At 40.6% G+C, this 21,493-nt stretch overlaps 1 protein-coding gene across 1 annotated transcript; it reads right to left on the minus strand.

Moving 5' to 3' along the window:
* Nucleotides 1-318: 318 nt before the first annotated feature.
* On the minus strand, nt 319-21,233 carry ngfb (nerve growth factor b (beta polypeptide)). The gene is made up of 3 exons (XM_020096619.2): nt 21,036-21,233; nt 4,843-4,992; nt 319-2,266 (listed from the first exon to the last, which is right to left on the minus strand). Exon 3 carries the CDS (start codon nt 2,253-2,255, stop codon nt 1,647-1,649), a length of 609 nt encoding a protein of 202 aa, XP_019952178.2. The 5' UTR covers nt 2,256-2,266; nt 4,843-4,992; nt 21,036-21,233; the 3' UTR covers nt 319-1,646.
* Nucleotides 21,234-21,493: the final 260 nt, after the last annotated feature.

Genomic DNA, 21,493 nt, shown 5'->3' on the forward strand with positions numbered 1-21,493 from the left:
TCAGTGTTGAAGTTGTTTGACAGAGTTGATGCTCTGACTTTATTCTCCAAATGTCTAATACTTCCTCGTACTTAATGATTTCAAAATACACGTTCAATATTTAAATTACTTGCAACAGAGTTTTACATATTTACAATGTGGCATCAATACTTTTACTTGAGTGAAGTATATTAAATCCTCCCTCTTCCATGATGAGCAGCAGACTTGTTAACCTGGATCAGTTTTATTTAAGGACATGTGCCATCATTTATCCTCTAGAGGTCAGTGTTCCGTTGTTTTCCAGGCAGTGCAGCGATGTGAGGTAAACACAGTCACCAGTAAACTAACAAAGTGTTTATTCATATTCATAGAGTTCATATTTACAGGTGACAGGTAGACGGCTCTGTGGGAATATTTCTCCGGAAACATCGTGTCAGCAGCTGCTCTTTGTCTCGGTTTCAAGTTTTTACTCTAAGCTCACAGAGCTCACATCAGACATCTGAAATGTCAGCTGTGATGCAAAATAAATGGGCTACGTGCCTAAAGACCAACAACTTGTCAAGCCACTGTCTGCCTTGAGTCCTTTCTGCAGAGCACTCACAAATGTCACTGCCAATTCAAAGCAAAGGACGAGCCCTGATATTATCAGCCAGAAGAGTCAGACTGATGAATCACCGTCAATCCTTTTTGTGTTTATTCCTTTTTTCCCCTTTGTTTCATATCTACTGTAGAATGAAGAGCGGGAGGAAAACACAAAGCAAAGCCAAAACACCAAATTACTGGCAGTAAACTGAAGCCATATGGGTTTTCTCTTCATTTCTTCATCCAGGCCAAAATGTCTTCTCACGTCAAGACTCGGGGGGGAAACAACGGGCTTTAGTGTTCATACAATAAACTTCATCAAGCACACAGTGCATGTATGTGAGTGTTTAATAAATAACAATGTCAATAACAACATTTTAACAAAAGTTTTGCTTATATCAGACCTGGGTCAAATTGTATTTCAAAGAGTTGTGGGTTTGCCGTAAGCTGCTTAGAGGGAGTGGGTTGTGTTAAAGGAAAACATGATTAGAGGCAGAAAAATCCCATAATTACCCCGATCGTGTCGTTGAGTTAAAACTTTAAGCAGCTCTTGCTCTGCGACAAGCTCAGTTTGACGATGAGGAGTCCTGTCTTGTCTCTTCAACCCCCACACTGTCCCCTGAAGCTACAACTCATGTTGCAAATGAGGTTGTCTTGTTCAAATCATCTCAAATCAGCAACACTATGTCACAGTTACCGGGCAACAGCGCCCCCTGCCGCCACACATGGGGACTAATTCTGTTGTTTCACCGATAAAGTCATGCAGAGAAAAGAGTCTATCAATGTGTTGACTGCGTCGTCCCACCCACTGAAATACAGCTGACGGCTAGATATTACCCATGACCCCCGGCAACATACCACTGCAGATACGGTTTGACCCAGGTCTGGTGTATATACTGTACATGTAGTTCTGATACTTTGACAAATACCAATAATTTACTTTGTGCAGAGTGAGAAGTCTTTGGTGATAAGTTGTGCAGAGAGACAGTCAGATGTTAGCATGAGTACGTATATGTCTGTGTGTACTGCACCCGACTGAGTGTGAGTCTATAGGTGTGTGTGTGTGTGAGGTGCAGGTCGAGGCTTCACTGCCGCCATGACTTGCGGCTGAGCACGCACACACAGGCCACGTTGATGCGTATGAGCCTCCACGCCACCAGGTTTTTGGAGGAGGTCAGCGCTCGTACAAAAGTGTGTGAGTTGGTGCAGTAGGAGTTCCAGTGTCTCGCATCGATTCCCAAACAGCCCGAGCTGCCTGAGTGAGCGCTGTGGCACGTGGTCTCGAAGAAGTACTGCTTCTTGTTGACATTGTTGATGTTGACGTCCGGCAGCACCGTCACCTCGTTGCCTGAGATGTCTATGGCCTTGGTTCTGTTGCCCACCCAGACGCTGATGCTTTCACACACCGAGTACACCCCACGGTGCTGAGGCTGACCCACTCGCCTGCGGGGCCTTCTGCCCTGAGCACCCTGTGACGCTGCCGGCTCTGCATCGGGGGGCTGGGAGCTGAAGAGCACCCTGGGTGAGAGGTAGTGGCGCTTGGTGAAGAGTTTGGGGTCCACCATGGGGATGGAGTGGGGGTTGTCAGCTGGATGCTGTTGCTGTGCCGTCGTGGTGGTACACGAGTCCCCTCCGATGGAGACCACAGCCCGGGCGCTGAAGAAGAGGAGCAGGACCAGCATGGACGACCTCATGGGCACACTACCTGGAGATGTCAACACACACACAGAAAACACACAAGCCTCTGTTGACATTGTATTTCTCACACGCTTGTTTAAGGTTTAAACCTGTAATCACTGATTTACTTGGTACTTGAGGGGAGTGGAAACACTGAGGTAGCTTTTAGGTGTTATGAAAAACATCCTGTATTTGTGAAGTTGCCAATTCAATTCACTCTGGTCCTGTTATTTGTTGGTTGGTTTGTTTGTTGTATTTTCCAGCTAAAAATCCATCGATGTTGTTGAATATAAATCAGGCAAATATCGGGGAGCGATATCTGAGTGTCATTCTAGTTTTCTATAAATCTGGTGCAGTTTCAAGGTACCACAACTGTACAGGCTGAGTGAAGAGTATCTGAACACTGATATTACCGCCTGAAATATCTAAAAAATAATTGAAAATCATTCCTTTGACAGTTTGAGAGCTTTAATTCAGTATGTGGATACTGACTTAATGCAGATGTGTGTAAGCAGCTCCTCTTTAAAGTAGGACAACACACACAAGTCTGAGCTTTGAGAGATGTCTCAAGTATTGCACACAAAAATACATATTTGTGGTGTAACAGGACTTTGTCTGCAGCACCTCATCAAGGCTGCATCCTGACGGCACAGGTTCCAAATACCAAATTTTGTTTTTTAGATTCAGGCTTGAGACGGTTAAAGGTCCAATCATCTGGGTTTTACCTTTAAGCTTGAGAGTTCTTTAAAAAAACAGTCCATGAATCCGAATGGAGCCGACAGGATACTGAAGTGAAGCTCTGCCACAGAGGCTCAACAGAGGGAAACCATGTCCCAAAATGTTGTTGTTTATTGAGAATTAAATTCCATTCATTTCTGTAAACTGTACGAATTATAAGGTAATGCTGTCCACAATGTTACGTAGATTTATGAAGAATTTTCAGTATGAGATCAAAATAAGACGACGTGTCACACACACACACTAAATGGTGTCTTCTCTGTTTTACATGAATGTGACAGGAAAATCAGAAACATGTACACAACTTAAACTTTAACTTGATGCTTAATTTTGATGCTATCACTTGTAGTTTATAGCCAATAAACTAAACCTTTAACCTTAAATATCTAAGTTTGAGAAACATTTTCCTCTTTATTCCAAAAATGTCCATGATTTGGTCTTGGCCCTCAGTTTGATATGACATGGAAAATGAATCCGTGAGTTTGTCTCCGGTCAAGCAAAAAAAAAAAAAAGAAAAAAGAATCATTCCGCCAGAAAGAGCAGAATTCTTTTCGATGTATAGAAAAGAAGATTCTTGGAAACATTTCCCACAGGAATAAACCTGACATCTCATCAGTTTGAAGATATTTTCTTTTCATCACGCTCTCCGTTCTTTATTGGTTTGCATAAATTGACAGTGTGTGAACTGCATTTAACACAGTGCAAGAGGAGTCGCAGGCGTGTCAACACCTGCAGCTCTGCTGCTGGCAGGCTCTGTCAGGTTGGTTTATTATATGCTATGTTTGCCTGAGGTGTGAGGGTGAGCGCTCCTCGATCCACATTGTTGGCACAACAAATCAAAAGAAAACCATAGCCTCTGCAAAAGTACATGATTGCACCAATAAATACTTCTGAGGTCTTTCCAATTCAATCAGCTTGGTGTTTTTTTTTTGTTGCACTCCTCCCCACTCGGCTCTGTCTGTGTGTGGTACAACATTTGGACAAAACATTACTGCATTCATTTTTATTGCTAAACAGACAGAGGAGGGTATAGCCTCTCTTATTATTTTTACACAGTGTGCCAATTTGTGCGATTGCCATGGGACACACAGGAAGGTTGTTTTACAGCAGGAAGCAGGAGAGAGAAAGATTCTAGAGTCGGGCCGAGGCGGAAGAAAAGGAAATCAAAACTTTTAAATGAGCACAGTCCCTCCCCGGTGGCAACGTGTCTATTGCAAAAGGAAGTTAAAGGGTCATGATACAGAGACGCTGCAAAACCACTGATGTGACACAAAGGATGAATGCATTAATGCTTAAAATACCACCTGAGGCCTTTTTACTTATTATCTAGAGGACATGCATCAGTTTGGTTCAGCAAAATCATCTCAGTCCTTTGTCACGGTAGATACAGAATAAGGCTAATTAGGATGAGTGGATTTCAGTCAAGTATTTTGGGCTTTGGTTTTATTCTTGATTTATTAAAGAATGGAAAATAAGGCAGCTTTGATGTTCTACAGCAGCGATTTCCTTATTTTAAGCTAAACTATAATTTGTGTGAAATCATCTTTGACATCTTGACAAGTACAGGTCTGCGCTGAATAAAGCTGCTTATTATTATGCTCATGTCATGAAGTGAGCAGCTTGTTTGATTGTTGTGTTTGTGTGACTAATAGATCCCCAAAAGTGAAGCCAAAGTGTGAAGGTAAAGTTCGTATCCAGGATATTTTGGCTTCACTTGTGGATAGCAGGAGGAAGTAGAGAAGTGTCGTCCATCTTTATACACAGTCTGTGGTGTGACCCAGTGTTCAGCATCAAATAACAGAACATGCTACTTTAACATTTTGTGCACTTCTTTCTTATAGAATCATCATCCATCCATCTTCTTACCTTCTTAGTGTCTCCACGTGAACTGTAGCACCTCAGAGCCCCCTAGAGGACGTGGTTAGAGCTCACTGCGTTCTGGGCTCCTGCCATCAGGCCCGGCTGTGGCCCCCATCCAGCGTACCCTCTGCCCTCGTCTGTCTCCGGGACTCAGCGCTGTTGAGAGACGAGCAGAGAAAAGTGTCTCGGCCGGCTCATAAACCCACTGTAAACACATTCTTTGAGAGGCTGATACAGGAAGAGAAAGTTAATGTGTTATTCCGGCTCACCAGATCCTCACATACTGAACATTCCAAAATAAAAATAAAACAGACCTGCATAATGTAGATTATTGTCTGTGGTAACATGTAACGGTATGTATGTGTGAGTAAAAAGCTAATTGTGAGTATAATGTGCGTGAATTATCATTTTTAATTGTTTAAAAAAATGAACCTACAAACTTAAATTTGTTGAATCAAAAGAAACAGGCAGGATAGGTTAATAATAACGTTGTAAATTCAGTCAGCATTCCTTTACATGTTAGTGTTGACAGGTTTGTTGAGGGTTAAACAGACTCATATATAGTGAGACACTCAAAGTTTAGAAATTATTTAGAGCCCAATGGAAACCAGGTCATTTAGGAACGTGTATTTTGTACATGAAGCCACATGTAAACACCAGAGATGGTGTCAACACTACACAACACATTCTGTTAAATTATCCAATGTGGTACCACCGTCTATTTTTGTGACACAAGCCTTTATTTGGGCTGGAGAACCACTCACCGCAAACCAGGAGCTATAATTTTGTTTTGTCATTTTGTCCGACTGTTGTGTCAGTGCTCGAGTGTGCTCAAGTGTTTTCATGTTAGCGGCCGACGTGTTATGTTACATCTTCCTCAGTGTCAGTCACCTGAAACCCACATGAGTGAAGTGTGCAAACGCTGAAAAAGATCCAAAATCGACAAACATCTTGTCTGCCAAATGTAAATAAATTTTTTAAATTTCAGATATCTTTACAGTTCAGGTAAAGCAGAGAACATTCAATCAGTAGGACACGACACACTTACAGGAATGTACAGCAAAATAACTGGAATGTAAGCTTCACATAAACAGAGGTAAATGGGCTGTAAATCTAAATGACACCAGTGTACTCCTGTGAAGAATCTACGCTGGCACAGGAGGTGTTCTTGATTTATAGCTTCTCAGCAACGGTGGTCTCTGGCGGACGGAGGATTTAAACCTGGGACCTTTCACCTGCAGAATGGACTGTTTAATGTGCAAGTCACCTTGACTTTGTTCTAACTTTGTCTGTGAGCCCGACTGTCCTCCACCACAGCACATGTCTGTCATGAAGTCTATATCTGTAACATGTTCTTCTTCTCTGCAGACAGCAAAGAAATCAGCCGCTGGACATGGAGGTGGAATATTTACCAATTGGCTGATGATGTTGGATTAAAAAGCAGTTTTGTACAAACAGAAAATCCATTGCAGCTGTGTTTACTTGGTGGATTTCATGATAATCTATGTATACAGATTTGTGTATGCTTACACAATTATTTCATGTACATAGAATACACAAAAGACTGAATGGTTGAATTAGAGTTTGATTAAATGTTAACATTGACTGGAAGTGTGATGCTTATTGTGACTTTCAGTGGTACTTAGCTGACGACTGGCAGCTGAGCTATTTCAATGCTAATTAAGCAATGACTGAATATTTGTGCTTTGAATCCAAAACCTACAAATGCATCATTTTCTCTGTCTTAGTATTTTGATGCTGTCTTAGTATTATTTCTGTATATCATAAAAAAACATTCCGGTTAATCCAAAACAAATGTCTGGGTTAAAATTTGACTGTGGCCGTGGCATGCGGCAGCAGCAGCTTCTCCGTGGTTAAGAAGCATTCAGTCAGCAGTCTCGTCCTGTGGCGAGAGGAGAATGGCAACATTCATTCATGCTAGGTGGGCCACAAATATGCACATAACAGCGCTGTACAACATTAGTGTGCACTGGGGCATCTCAAGTCGCACCACTCATCGAGCCTTGAAGCACATGGGCTGCAGCAGCACACGTCCACCTGGCGACTGAAGAGTGGAAATATGTTCTTGGTCAGATAATGGTGGTGGTGCCACGGTGAGGGAAATGGTATTTCTTGGCACACCAGCGGTTCCTGCGTGGGTAATTATCAAGCTGGATAATGTGTCATGTCACGGAGCAGTCACTGTGCCGGGTTAGTTTAGATGTGATGTGCCCGTTAAAAAGAAGGCCTTAACACTTCAGGCCTTATCCAATAAAACACTGTTGTTGAATGATGCTGAGCAGGACGTTTAGAGCACGACGTGCCAAAGGTAACACTTGAGGAGATTCTGTTGAATCAGGAGGAACAAGATCCTCGTGGAACATCTCAAAACTGTGTTAGAAAAAACATGAAACATGACCCTGAAGCAGTGGGGTCATGTCTGTGATCGTGTGATAGTATAACTTAGCGTTATTGTTCATGAATTCATTTTTCATGCTCATATAGTAGATTCTGTAGCATATTGTAATTGTTTTAGGTTTCTTGTTTATACTGTGGATCTGGTTATTATTATTAATTTCACTTTATTCAACTAACATATCTTTTTAACTTTCAATGATTGTTCTATTATAGATTACTTTGGTATGTGTCTGAGTCCCTTATCTGAATGTTTGATTCATTTTTAACATCCAATATTTTGTCACATGTAAATTGCTTTACATGTTAAATGTTTGAGGGCTGCTGTGTGAATAAAGATGATGGATTGACTGGGATCAAGCTTATTTTTAATGATTTGACAGTAAATAATGGGGGATCAACAAGTGTTATATACTTCATGTAAAAATAATAAAATATAAACTTTCAGGGGGAAAAAACTCTCCACATTAAAATGACTGGTATCTGATTATATTTGACAGAATGATCATTACATTGTTGATGTGAGGCATCGGTCTACAGGCAGATGATGATTGAAAACAGGAGGAGGAAGGAAAAACAAATCTCTTAGTGGCACACGACCACTTTCAGGTTTTGGGATCTTCCTCTGATCTCTGCTGTGAAATGTGTTGAGCCTTATTTCTAAATGAAAGCATCTGGGAGGTTTACAGGGGAAATGTCCCTGATAGGAAACTCACTGACGTATGAAACATGACAATGACGCCCTGCTGTTTTATGTGTAAGATGTAACAAGCCAAAAAAACGGTTGTGAATCATTAGTTTTCTGCAGTGTAATTTATTTATCACAAATATCATGTGTTTTTTTATGAAAAACATCTGTAGCAAAAGTTATTTCACCATTAAATGTAATGAAGAGTTGCTAAGTAGTATATAAAATGGAAAAATACACAAGTAAAGAATCCAAAAAGTAAATTACATAGTAACTTTCCATCATTGATCTCAGTGAAATCGATTGCAAACATGAAAATTCACAAACACATATTGATTTACTTCCACAGTTTGAGTCAATATCAGAGGAATTTAGTGGCTTTTATTTGGTTTGGAGTTGAGAGGCAGCTGCGGATTAGCCAATTAATCTCCATGGCAACAGCCACTGAGACTCATGGGTATTGTAGTATTTGCATCCACTCGCCAAAAAGCTCGATTTCTCCACGACCAAGTTAAAATTCTTAAAAAGTAGATAAACATAGAGCATTCCGGTTAATACAAAATAAAACACTCAAGAGAATCGCTGGAAGAAAACGTTCATGCGTGAATTTGACGCATGCGCAGCAGCAGCTCCACGCACACCTGACCAACATATCAAACGCACCCTCGTCCACTGAGGCGGGTTATTTAAACTGTCACCGCCCGGCCCGGTGCTTCGCCCCTCAAACTCAGCTTCTGCTTCAGCTGACAGGAAACACAGCCGCTAACATGTTGAAGCTAGTTCACCTGCAGACCGGAAGTTTGTGGAGTTGGCCGCTGTCTCCGCGTGTGTTTGAGTTTTTCGGGACCTTCTCCATCTGTGGAGCAGCGAGGAGGACAAGTCCTCACCTCAAGCTAAGTGGCTGCTAATGTTTGCTAACGCTCGTGAGGGGTTGTGTGTTTGTTTGTTGTGTATTTACAGTGTTGTTGTTGTTGTTTGTTTGGGCTGGACTTCCGTGTTGTGCTGTTGTGAACCACGTGTGCACAGGTGGTTGTTGTTGTTGTTCTGCTTCTCTGGGAGTAAACAGAAATGTTTGTGTGTCACACAAATCATTACTTCCCTCATATTTTAGTCAACACACTTTAGGTGTAACCTAACCTGCATATTTCTCCTCCTCACAATTAATCTGCTGAACTCCAGCTCTGGATCTTCTGTATTTTATTGTTCAGCCTGAAGCTTCAAAATTGTTGCTTGTTTCAGTAAATCAATCAAATGTAATTTGTGTAGCTCATATTCACAAATCACAATTTGTCTCGCAGAGCTTAACAAGGTGTGACAGGGAAAACTACCGAATAAACATGTAGAAATCTCAGAGAGAAACGCGTGATGATCCGTCTCACAGGAAGTGCAATAGACGCCTCCTTTAACTGAACACATCGACGAAATAACAGAATATTTACAGCGTTGATTTAGAAGAAACAGCAGAAACAAACACAAGAACATGTCTGAGAGATGAAGGGAGCAGCAGTGACACATGACTCGAGGAGTTATTGTGAGTAATGGTAGAATATGTGAGGAGGCATATTGTATGTCAAGCTGTTTTTTATTTATCTACTGCATTTTGTCCAAAGGGGACCGTTTCTGTGTGATTGCAGAAACATGTGTAAGGTAAAGTTGTGTCTCAGCCTGCTCCTGTTTTACATCAGGTTGTTTCTCTGCGGCAGAAACACACATGCACACTGTAATAACATTAATGGTGTTTATGTTCCATTTAAATGTCCCAGTGAAATATGCATCGTGCCAGCTTAATCTGTTATTAGGAACATGTGCTTTCCTCGCTCGACATATTAAACAGTCGATCTTGAAAATAGTCTGTTAGAGGCGGTGGCTTCTATATATCAGCACTGCAGTGGATGCTCGCTGGTCTTATTTCCCCACGTGTGAGAGCTGACTGAAATGGGCCAACGCTTGTTTTATCTGGTGTCGTACATGTGACTATACTTGCTTCAGCATATTTATGCACACATGGCAGAGCGGACATGATTGATCAATCATTCAATCTGTAGTTAACTGGCAAAAAAATGTATTTCCCAGTTGACTAGCAGTTAAAAATTTACAATTTGAATAAAATAATTATAATTTAATAACTTCCAACTATATTCAGTTTCAATCATTTCAAATGGGGAGAATTACTGGTTTTTTTAATGGTATTAAAATGAAAATCATCAGGTTTGGGACTGTTGTCAGACAATATGACCATAAACTCGACTTAACTTGATGCTCTTGACATTTCTTGAACATGTTGAACTGCAACCTGAGCAGTGAAGAATGCTGAAGATGCTGTTTAGAAGTTTTAGCACTGGTCACATATCAGAGTATTTACTCCTGACTCGCTGCTTCAGTTTTGTTGGGTTACAATATCGAATCATTATTCATCTGCTGTATATACAACCTCACTGTTTTTGCGTCACTACTCATTTATTTGTAAGTCTGCTTTAACACCGCTGCTCATATAAAACTGAACGAGGCTTCACTTCAACCCAGCATCCACCTGTAGGCTCGGAGTTCCCCCTGAGGACAGCTGTGGAGGTGTTGTTGTCAATGTTTAATCTCTGTTGTTTGCTTGTGGAGGTTAATGAAGTCCACATAATCAGCGGATATTTACACGGTCAATATATGTGATTCGACTGACTGAACTATGACCCTGCAGGGGAATTAGATGCACTGAAGAGAGAGAAAACAGCTCTTTCCCTGTTGGGCTGAAGTAACTGACTCAACAAACCAGTTAGTTATGTGGTCTGCTGGTTCTGAAACGAGAGGCCACCCACAGCCACTGACCCACAACTCATTAGGCCTAATGGTGGCGTTTAATGGACCCGTCTAAGTTGACTGACAGGCAGCCCGGTGCGGCACACAATCCAGTCTGCAGCCCAGGAACAATCCACCTCCCTCTGCCAGTGGCTTCATTCATATGGTAAAAGTCACACAGTCCCTCTGGTAACCTGATCCACTGAGGCTGGCTCTCATTCAGAGAGGGAGGGAGGTGCAGGTGACTTTATCTGAAAGCCACCACTAGGCTTTGAATGACATGCTGCTCATTATGCTGCTGTGGTCATTCATGCAAACCTGTCGGCCTGGTTGAAGTGTAGCTTTGTGCTGAGTTTGAGTCCTTGTACTCAAAAGTTCCTGAAATGACAGTATAGCCACAGTAGAAACCTGAGGATCTACTGAGTTAAGTTCATGAATCTGATTATCTTTACTTTTATAATGATAGAAACTAGTTTTCTTTCTGTCTTTATCTTCCTCTCTTATTTATAAAAAAAAAAAAGTGAACAAAATCTTGTAGTCAGGGATTTAAAACACATGCACTCAAATAACTTACAGGAGATGGTGCTATAGCAAATATTCAAACTATTATATTACATCAGATTTTATGTGTCAGAATTTGATCAAAATACGAGACTATAACTCACAAACATGTCTAAAAGTGCTGCTGTTACTAAATTCTTTAATTCTTCTATGCCTGTTAAATAAAATAAGTTATATTGAAATAGCTGGAGTACATGATTTTTTTTTTATATTCTCAACTTGTTTTTAGTGTTTTTTGCCCTATCCTGCTTGAAAATGTACACCTGAATTCATACTGCAGACCAAAGTGAGAAAAACATTTTTTAGATTCTACATTTTTCCCCCTTTCCAACTGAATTGCAAGTTTGTCACCATCCAGTTACTGGTAAAACATTTCAGCCTCTGCAGTTGTTGCAGCGTGTCCTGTCTCTTGTGCCATTCACATCATAATTAATGGATTAGACCTTGCATGCAGCTCTGATGTGGTGTTTTCACAGAGTTACAACGAGAAGCAGGAAATCACAGGAAGGATGGTGCCTAAACATCTTCTGACTTGAATAGTGTTTTCTATCAAAGGTAAAAATATAAGGCATACTTTTGTGGCTATATAAAACTACTATACTCCTTCCTGAGGCTACTTTTTATGAGCCACGTAAATAAGAGCACGGAAGGAGGTAAAATGGGGAAAAGCACTGTGAGCCATGGAAAAGAGACACGTCACGGCACTAGAGAGTTGCACAGCTAACGCAGCGATATTCTCCGATTTATTACAAAACCAAGGATCGTCCCAAAACACACAAAGGGGCCTGTTCCTGATTAATGAATTTGCTTCTCGACTGTGGTCTAGCAAAAGAAGGTGAATTATAGTTCAGCTCTTGCCCTCTCATTGATCCTCCCCTCGGACAACAGTTATGTTCTGGCAGAATGCAGACGCTGCAGCAGGCTCCCCTCAGTGTATTCAAATTGGACTCTGTTTGACAAAAGCCTGAACACGCCCGCACAGCAGCTACAGCAGCAGGTGATAGCTGGCAGTGGGCTAAAGACAGTAAAATACTACAATGGGTTTGTGTGATCGATGGATAGTGGTGTCTTTGTGTGTCATTTTGACCAAACAAATCCTCAGAGAAAGAAGAAGAAGAAAAAATATTTTTGTCTGATAAATAGTTTGGATATCTCTGTAAAAACAATCTCTCACTTCACATAAAGATTCATTTGTAGTTGTTTTTGGACAATGAGTTTGAGATTTATTTTTTCCGCCATGTTTATTTTTTTTCAGTAAAAATAACGGACCACAAAATGAAAACCCATTCTCAAGGCTCCTATGAACACAATCAAAAAGTGCAACGATATGATGTGCAGACTAAATGCAGGTCTTATATATATATATATATTCAAAAAAAGTTATAAAGACATAAAAGCCATGTAGATAACTGCGAGAATTGTCCTGACTGGTTTTCTGTCATTCACCTCAACGACAGTGAAAAGGCAGTAACTTGTATTGCATGATGTAAAATGTCTTTAAAAGATCCTGGATTGAATTTGTCGAATACTACAGAGACTCTGGCTGAAACACAATACACATTTTTACTGCAGTTACAACCACAGACGTGCTTACACGTGCCATTTGGATGGCTGGCTTCAACGCAAATGTGAACACCGAACGTTGCAGTGTTCGAGGACACATGTGCAACACGTTTAAAGTTACATTTAAAGTTCACAAATTGTATTCCTGCCTCAGCTTGTCCTCAAGTTACAGGAAAGTGAAATGTCTTATTTTGTCCTTTGGCAACGAGGATACACGTTAAGAAGGATAATGACATTCAATTGAAGCTCATAATTGCCCACTTTCCCTGACATTGTTGTCCTGTTGCATCTAGTCTACAATTATTTTTTTTATCAGATAACTATGTGGGAAATCGTTTCAGTCACAATGTGAACTTGTGTTAAGAACCAGGGCCTCTGCTGGCAGTTGGTTGTGATTTAAGGCAGATGTGTGAAAGTTTGCATCTCACTCAGACCCGGAGAACACATCAGGTCCAAACCGAGACTGGATGTAGTCAAAGCAAAGTGTGTGTCAGGGAGGGCCAGCCAGTCCACTAATGATTTTTAAAGATTAGAACTACATTTGGCAATCAGTAGGACTCATACTTCCACCTCACCTCTCCTGAGATTTCTCTATTGTTGTGAACGCTTCGGACCCAGAGAATATGTGAAAAATCTGGAGAAAGTCCGATCATACTTGTCTGAACTTTTTCCAGTGTTAATGTCTGAAAACGGCTCAGTCCCCTAAATCTGCCTGATATTTTTCATCATGATCCAAAAATCCTGCATCCGCCCCTTTGTGATGATCATCCCAAAACTTAAAGGGTTCTTTCTTGGCCCATGTTCCATCCGTCCAAACACATTTTGTGGAAATTTGTTCTTTATTTTTTGCTTAATCCTGCTGATGAATGAACAAACCAACAGAAGCGAGAATAAGAAGACTCAGTACTTCACACAGACCGAAATCTAACGAACCTCATGATGTCAAAGAGAAGTGAAAACAGATTCAGAAAGAATGTGTAAAATATCTTTCTTTACATTGCAAATAAAAACCAACAACGTGAAATATAATCACTGACTGGGACAGAAACAACCACAGGAGAATGGTAAATAGCAGATTTAACAAGGACAGTTTCATTACTCACTGATGGTTGTGTTTGGTCTCAGTGCGCTGAGGAAACACAGCTGACCCCAGTCTCTATACACAGTGAAACAAAACACAACGGACTCTGCTCAAGTATTTAAAATTAGTTAAATAAACTCTTACAAAAATGACGTGTGTGTGTGTGTGTGTGTGTGTGTGTGTGTGCGTGTGCGTGTGTGTGTGTGTGTGTGTGTGTGTGTGTGTGTGTGGGGCACACGCTCAACAATGCAGCGGAAGTTTAGTTTGGGCTGTTTGTTCAAATCTTAACAGACGTTGGTCGTCTGAGATGAACTGCGCAGTACTTTATCATCAAGTCTACTTCAGAACGAACTTTGGCCTGAATGTTGGCGAGGAGCGATCAGTCGTTCATCTCCAGGCTCTTATACAGTTGACGCCTATCTATTCGACATTGTGTCACAACTGGCAAACCAGGAGGAAATGCCAGCGCCTCATTTTTATGATTTGACACTTTTTGGTCAAGGGGGCATTTTGCCTTTTTGTAAGCATTGCGAAAGCAAAACTCTTTTGACTCTTTCGACACTGGCCAAAAGAAAAGGTCAGATCATGGCCGGACAATTGAACTGCCGAGTGAGAGCACATAAATCTTGAGCTTTTGCTTTCCATCACTGATGATTTACTTTAACAGTGTGAGCTGAGATGTAATAACACATCTATTCCAGGTGATTCGTCATCAGCTGTAAACACCAGTGTAGCCGTGGTAACAATAGCATTGGCTCTGCTCTAACAATTGGATATTGAAGGTTTGGGATGAAGCAAACGATTGAAGCCAAACACTCTGGCAATGAAAGGCTGGAGTAGGACCAGTCACTTCTTTTACACGTCTTATGCAATATTATTATTAAGAAAGAATTTTAAAGGAAAAAACTATTTTTCAGGTACTTCAGGTGTAGTTGATTATTGGGAAGAGAAAGGACCTCCTTCGCTGTGGACTGTGTAACTCAGCAGACCTTTTCACTCCCGAAAGGAAAAGCTAAAACCCAAAAGGTGTAATAATTGTGGCTTTAAGAATCAGCCTCAGTGACCCTGTCTCCAGTTCTCAGGCTGATAATGATTGTGATCAAATGTTTTTTCTAGTTTTCTAGGATTACAGACGGATTCCAGATCAGATATGATTTTCAACACACTGATTTCATTCAACATTCGTTGAAGGAAATTGTTTGGCCAGACCTTCATATTCTCCAGAGAACCCACTTGATTGGTGTTAAGTCCATTACTTTTAAGTCTTACTAATAACACTCATATGTATCCTTCAGACACACCGTTCATATTTAAGGAATTCTTTTGAAAAACTTCAAGACAGGGTCAAACTGTTCCTGTGATTGTTGCTGTTTATGTCTATCGGCAGTATTACCGAGGAGCACGAGTTCACACACTCAGATTACATCTTGGTTTAGCATGTATTCTGAAAACATTGTCCAAAAATATATTCTGGTATTCAACCTTGTAGAAGTCTGTGTATTTGTTTTGCATGATATTGAATTGTGGCCTGTTTTGTTTGCCGTGACTTTTCTTCTGCGTGTCACCGAAATGTCTTGAATGCAATTGTTTTCGTTTTCACCAAATGAAAACCAGGATGCAGAGGGGCCACAGTGGCTCATCGCGAGTGTTTATAGAAGAAAATACTCATATTTTGAGGCAGATTAAAGTTGGTCTCAAGTATCAGTATGGTTTTGACACCTTGGGGAAATGTGATTCAATTTTCTTTTTCTGACTTTTGTTTCCACCTTTGCTGTGACATTTTGTGCTAAAGTCTGCTGAAGTTGAGTGTTTGTTTTAGTCTTGTTATATCTACATCCTTTACGGCCAATCAAAGCTCCTCAGACACTCTCGACATCTTTGTGGCTCTTCTCCTGCAGCCGTTCTTTGAACCTTCTTCAAATATGGTCTCCTGCTGTCATGGAGGATAAATAAAGAGACGCCACACAAAGTGGTGGTCCTGTGTTTTTTTGACATTTTCTCTTTCTGCCAATTTGAGTCACCACTTTCAATTTTCACGTGCTTGCTTTCGCATTCGTGTGTGAGCTACGTACCATGATCAAGCAATGCACTTCATTTTTGGACTTCTTTATGATGTGAAGGGGAATAATTTCATGATCACTTGAAGCTTACTCTCTCTCTCTCGTATAATTATTTGCAATGAGATGTGTTTCTACTGTCATTTAAAAATTTTGTTGACTTTGACCTTTGACTGACCAGTTTGCCTTCTATTAGGTGGGAAACAATCGTCATTAGTACCAAGTATATATTGAAAAACATAAGGTTTTAAGTTTTTAAACCTTAAGACTTAACGTAAGTCATTCAAACTGTGAAAAGGTTTCCTGCACCGACACTGTGTCGCTTTAGACCAGCCTGTGTGAGAGAACAGACGTTGCACATGGATTGTGGGGCTACAGGGTAAAGGTGTAGCTGGCTTGCTGGATGAGTGAGTCACAGTTCACTCTGTATGTGTGTGGCCTTATTGTAACTCGCTCTCTGAGAGGACGAGGTGCTCCTGCTTGCAGGGATACTTCACTTGAGAGGCAGCTCTATCACAGGCACAGGCCTGTTGTGTCGGTGCTGCTCATCCCCACAGATCTTCACTTTTACACTGCTTCTGATATACTCATGTTTACTTTACTTTAACTTCAACTGCATTCATGTCAAAAGTGACACCACAGAAGAAAAGTCAGGGATAACATCGTCTGCTGTTGCTCAACAGTAGGTTTTCTTTGTTTTTCTTTACATGTTTTGTAAGTGAGTACTATGTTCCTCGCTCTGTGCCTGAGGCCGCAAGAGATGATGGAACATGTCTGCATGGAAGGATAGATGCTAATGCAATTATATATGAAGGTTTAATCAGGTTTAATGCTAGCAAAGGGAAGAAACATTGCCAACTGCTGTAATTATTTGTAATTACAGTCCTGCTTATTAGGGGGACAGAAGAAAATCAATTATCAAAAAATTCATAATGTGCGTTATCGCGTCAAGAGTACCTAAGAACTCCGTAAGCAGTGAGGCAGTAAGAAGTCTGCACGCTTCATCATGATAGATTATGTTGATTCCTTTGGACAACAATATGATATTATTATCATTTTTCAATTTTATTAGGTGTCAGGTGCCGATGTGGATCTTTTCTTTCATCTTGCGATGATCATATTTGATCATTGATGCTTCACTTAACGGATCAATTCAGACTGATAAATCATTTCACCACTAGCATATGCTTTCAGATTTACATCGACCGACCAGCAGTTCTCGATGTAAAAAAGGCAGACAGTAGTCTGTGAATTCTCTTACTCATTCCTCTCATAGCTATCTATCCCACTGTACTCCTCACTCCTCATCTGCTCACTATAAAGCTGTCTTTTTCATTATTTATTAGCTCCTCTGTACTCCAGGAATTACTGTTATTTCACCCAACTTTTACTGTACATCCCATGGAAACCTTAATGTTTTCTGGTTTGCTGTCTTTTTTTCTTTGATAGGAAGCTGAAACCATAAATTATCATAGTTTTGATGCACCTACACCTCCAGGAATCCAGCAGAGGGAGGATTCTAATAAAAGTCATGAAACCAAGGAACCATCACAGGTCTAGAACCACAGAGACTGGAGCTAACCTGAATTTACATCAAGGCTTTGTTGTCGAAGTTGAACTAAACTGAAATTAAAGCTGAATCAAACTACATTCTTTAAAATAAACCAGCCACTAGGGATACACTTTTGGGTAGCTCTAGTGCCGGTCCCAAGCCCGGATAAATGGTGAGGGTTGCGTCAGGAAGGGCATACAGCTTAAAACTTGTGCCAAAACAAACATGCGGATCACAAATAGGAGGGCTAGTAGATATATTGGCAGATGATCCGCTGTGGCGACCCCGAAAAGGGAGCAGCCGAAAGAAGAAGAACTACATTCTTTAAAATATGCAGCATTGACAGGAGGAGGAAAAGTTTATTTTAGGTCTCTGAATTCCTTATAACTTATGAAGCTCACTGTTTGATTCCAAATGATCAGTTAATTCAGATTTATTTTCCATTGTTCTATGTGTCTAAAGTCTTTTAAAATTAGGACAGTGGGGATCAAGGCTGTGGAATGTAACGATCATAAATGTGTTTACTTGGAACAAGTGTATTTCAATTGAAAGTTTGGTTTTAAACTTCATTTCAGGTGGTATCCAAAAGGTCTTAGAAGTCTTAAATTTAATTGCCGTAGAAACCCTGCTGTGCTGCAGTAAGTGCTGAGCATAGTGTAAACACTAGAGTCGGACTGCGCTCTGCTGGAAAACTGTGATAACACCATTTCTAAATGATCCTTTTCCGCACAAGCTTCTATAAAACAACATAATATTGGTATAGCTGTGACAGGCCAATACTGTTGATAAAATCAGTTGAGCGATATATCGATAGAGCTCCAATTTTAAAGCGGGACACTGAATATCTGTTGCTGTCTTGAGGAGGTTGGTTGACTGTGTAAGCACCGGGGACGATGATGGAAATAAGTCCACCTGACACTTGACAAAGTCTCTCCTGGTGTCGCTAAACATTACAAGGTAGAACTGGACCTCACAATACATATGTATGTCTATCGCATCACCTTGATACAATGGACATTTCTTGTAGTTTGGATCAGTGACCGTCCACTGTAGATGGATGTTTCATTGCCATGTTTGATTTTAGGTGTACATAAGGTTTGACCCCTGGTTCAACCTGTATGCAGAGTCTGAGCCTGGACTGCCAGACCGTCTTCATCCACCTGTGGAACAGATTGTTCAGAAATGAGGAATTACAGCTGGTGTGCAGAAAAGCTTTACTGACTGTTGCGCTGCATACCAGAAGAGATGGAAACTGAGAGAGGACAAGAAGAAAACTCAAGTCCACGTTTTTACCATCTGTCACTGCAGCACACCTATTCAGAAATATGTAGTTTACCTTTAGGTTGAACGACCAACCAGTATTTCCATTAACCCTAACCCTTGCTTACTTCTTTCTATTTCTCTCAGATCTATTCGAGCTTTTGCAACAAACAGGCAGACTGAAATGTTTTTAATTTTAAGGAATTGTTATAAATGATGTATTTTCCACTATGACTGAATCAAAGAGATTGAAGTTTGGATTATTGCTGAAAGATTTAGTTGATTAATTAGGTGATCAGTTAGAGGATTTTTTGCACATGAAAAGACTTTAGCATCTTTTGTAGATTCATTTTCACAGACATTCTTTGGTGTCAGCTTGTTAAATGTGGTGATGTTGTAAAATAGATATCTTTGATCTGCTGGTTGAACAAACAAACAGTCTGAGTAATAAAAATAAATAGATAATGACAATAATGATATATTGCAGGATTCTGATTCAGAAATATGGGCCAGATGAGGACAAGCCACATGAAAACACCTTCTGGAGATCCCCCAATTTAATAAGCACCTTAAGTTAGGGATGTTCAGACACAGAAGCACACATGTAGACATGCTTTGAGGCACATAGACAAAATAAAGTAGTATATAATGGTTCTCATGGGGTGTCTCACAAAACTAAGCTTCCTGAAGTTAAAGTTTATAGTTCCAGACTATAAACTATAGAGCTGCCAAATGAGTTTACGCTGCTCAAGAGACTTTGTGAATGACCCACTGTTGAACCATTTGTCCTTTAAGATGAAGATATTGCCAGACATTTAATTTTTGCAGCCTGTAGAGGGTGGTCAGCTTGGTCATCTCCATTTTTCCTCAGCTTGAATGCAGTAGGAGTCGTGTATTGCCACTGTTTATTTCCCAAGCCAGTGCACGTCTAACCACAGCTGCCAAACACACTGTATGCTCAACATCCCATGTCACAAAACAGGACCACAAGTTCCCTGGGCGGGTGGCGCTTAGTTTCAGCCTCTATTTCAAAGACTAGATGACAGACTCCACCCCTCGCTGCGGAGAGCAAAAACTAAGCTGCCATTCATGAAGCTGAACAGAACAACTTTGGACCAACCGCAGATACCATCAAAGAGATTTGGGGAAAAGTTGTGCTGTGATCTGCTTTTGTTATTTCCTGTTCTTTACAAATCAAAAGTGCCTTAATTTACCACTGAGGCCAACATCCTACCTACAGCCCACCCCCCTCTGATTTCATCCCCCTGACTTCATCACTTCATGTCATTGAAAACTGACCACTGGCTTTATTGTTTAGGTTCAGAAAAAAACCTCTATTGTGTGGTTTACTTTCATGACAGCTGATAAAAACCATATGGTTTTATGAAAAAAGTAGCTGCTCTGTTCTCGTATTTGAAGTGTAGTAGAAATGCAGACCCACTCTGTCGGTAAATACTTGGAACACTGTACCACAGCAAATATCCAGAGTGTTTAAAGTCAACAAAAAACACTAGTAAGTTGAAAGGCCGTTCGAACGTATCCAAAATAAATCCTATGCATATTTAAAGGTCTATGTAGTGCTTTTATCAAAACAGCATAGCAAGTCTTCTCCAGTATAATCACCTGCTATTAAGTCAAGAATGCAATAATTTGTTTCAACTCTGTGGCGCACATAATTTGAGAAAACTACCCTGCAGCTAGCTTCTAGTTTCCAACCCAACATACCATACAAATACAAAAACTACTCTGCTGGAACATTTGCAGAAAAACGGTTCCCAACCCTCAGGAGACGAGGAGTGCAGGTCTGATCGGTGCCATTGTAACCTGATGAGCCCGAGGCTAAGCTTCAGCAGTTTCTGAGAGGATGGAAGAGATGATCAGCTCCCAGTTGAGGCTGATCTTCAACCCTAAACCCTCACAAGCACTTTAATACATCCCAATTTATTAAAACATACTCAGCAGTTAACTATCATAACACACAGAGACAGGAAATGTAAAAAAAGTGCTGCATACGAAAGTTAAGATTTATTTCTTAACCTTGTTAAACTGACAACTGTGACAGCTGCACATGTAAAACTATTCATTACTCAAAAAGGAAATAAATGTGTCTGTACATTTGTTTAATTGTAATTCAAGTCATGCTAATCTACTATGATGCTTTGCGTTTTATTTAGTAGTAAGTATAATTTAGTGTGGTGATCCATGCGGTGTTCATGTGAAGGTTAAATATTCTACCTTTGCAGAAGCTCTCTCTTCTCTCCACTGATGTAAGACTCCTGATGAGGATTACTGAAATATATTCCAGTTTGTGTCCAATTCCACAAGATGCCAGGGAGGGGAAGAAGAAACTTCTTTGCAATTTACCCTCAAACAGTCCTTTGTGAGTCTTACACTTGTTTGAAAATTGTTCTGAAAGTAAGTGAGAAGCCTAGGACAGGCTGCAGGCTCCGACTGACTGCGGAGCGCTGCAGGTCCTAGTGCCTGTCTCTCCTGAGTGAGGGTAAATCATCTACCTGATTGTATCATTGACGACGGTAGTTCAGAGAAAGTGCCATAGCAGAAATACGAACCACTGCTCTTATTATAGTTACTGTGCTAATTACACGTCTTCCAGGATCAACAGTTTCAATCTGTTGTTTATTTATTGTTTAATTTTATGTCAAACTCAGTCCACTGCAGTTCTCTTCTGTTCC

The sequence above is a fragment of the Paralichthys olivaceus genome, chromosome 2, assembly GCF_024713975.1.
Source record: "Paralichthys olivaceus isolate ysfri-2021 chromosome 2, ASM2471397v2, whole genome shotgun sequence".
NCBI classification, from domain to species: domain Eukaryota; kingdom Metazoa; phylum Chordata; class Actinopteri; order Pleuronectiformes; family Paralichthyidae; genus Paralichthys; species Paralichthys olivaceus.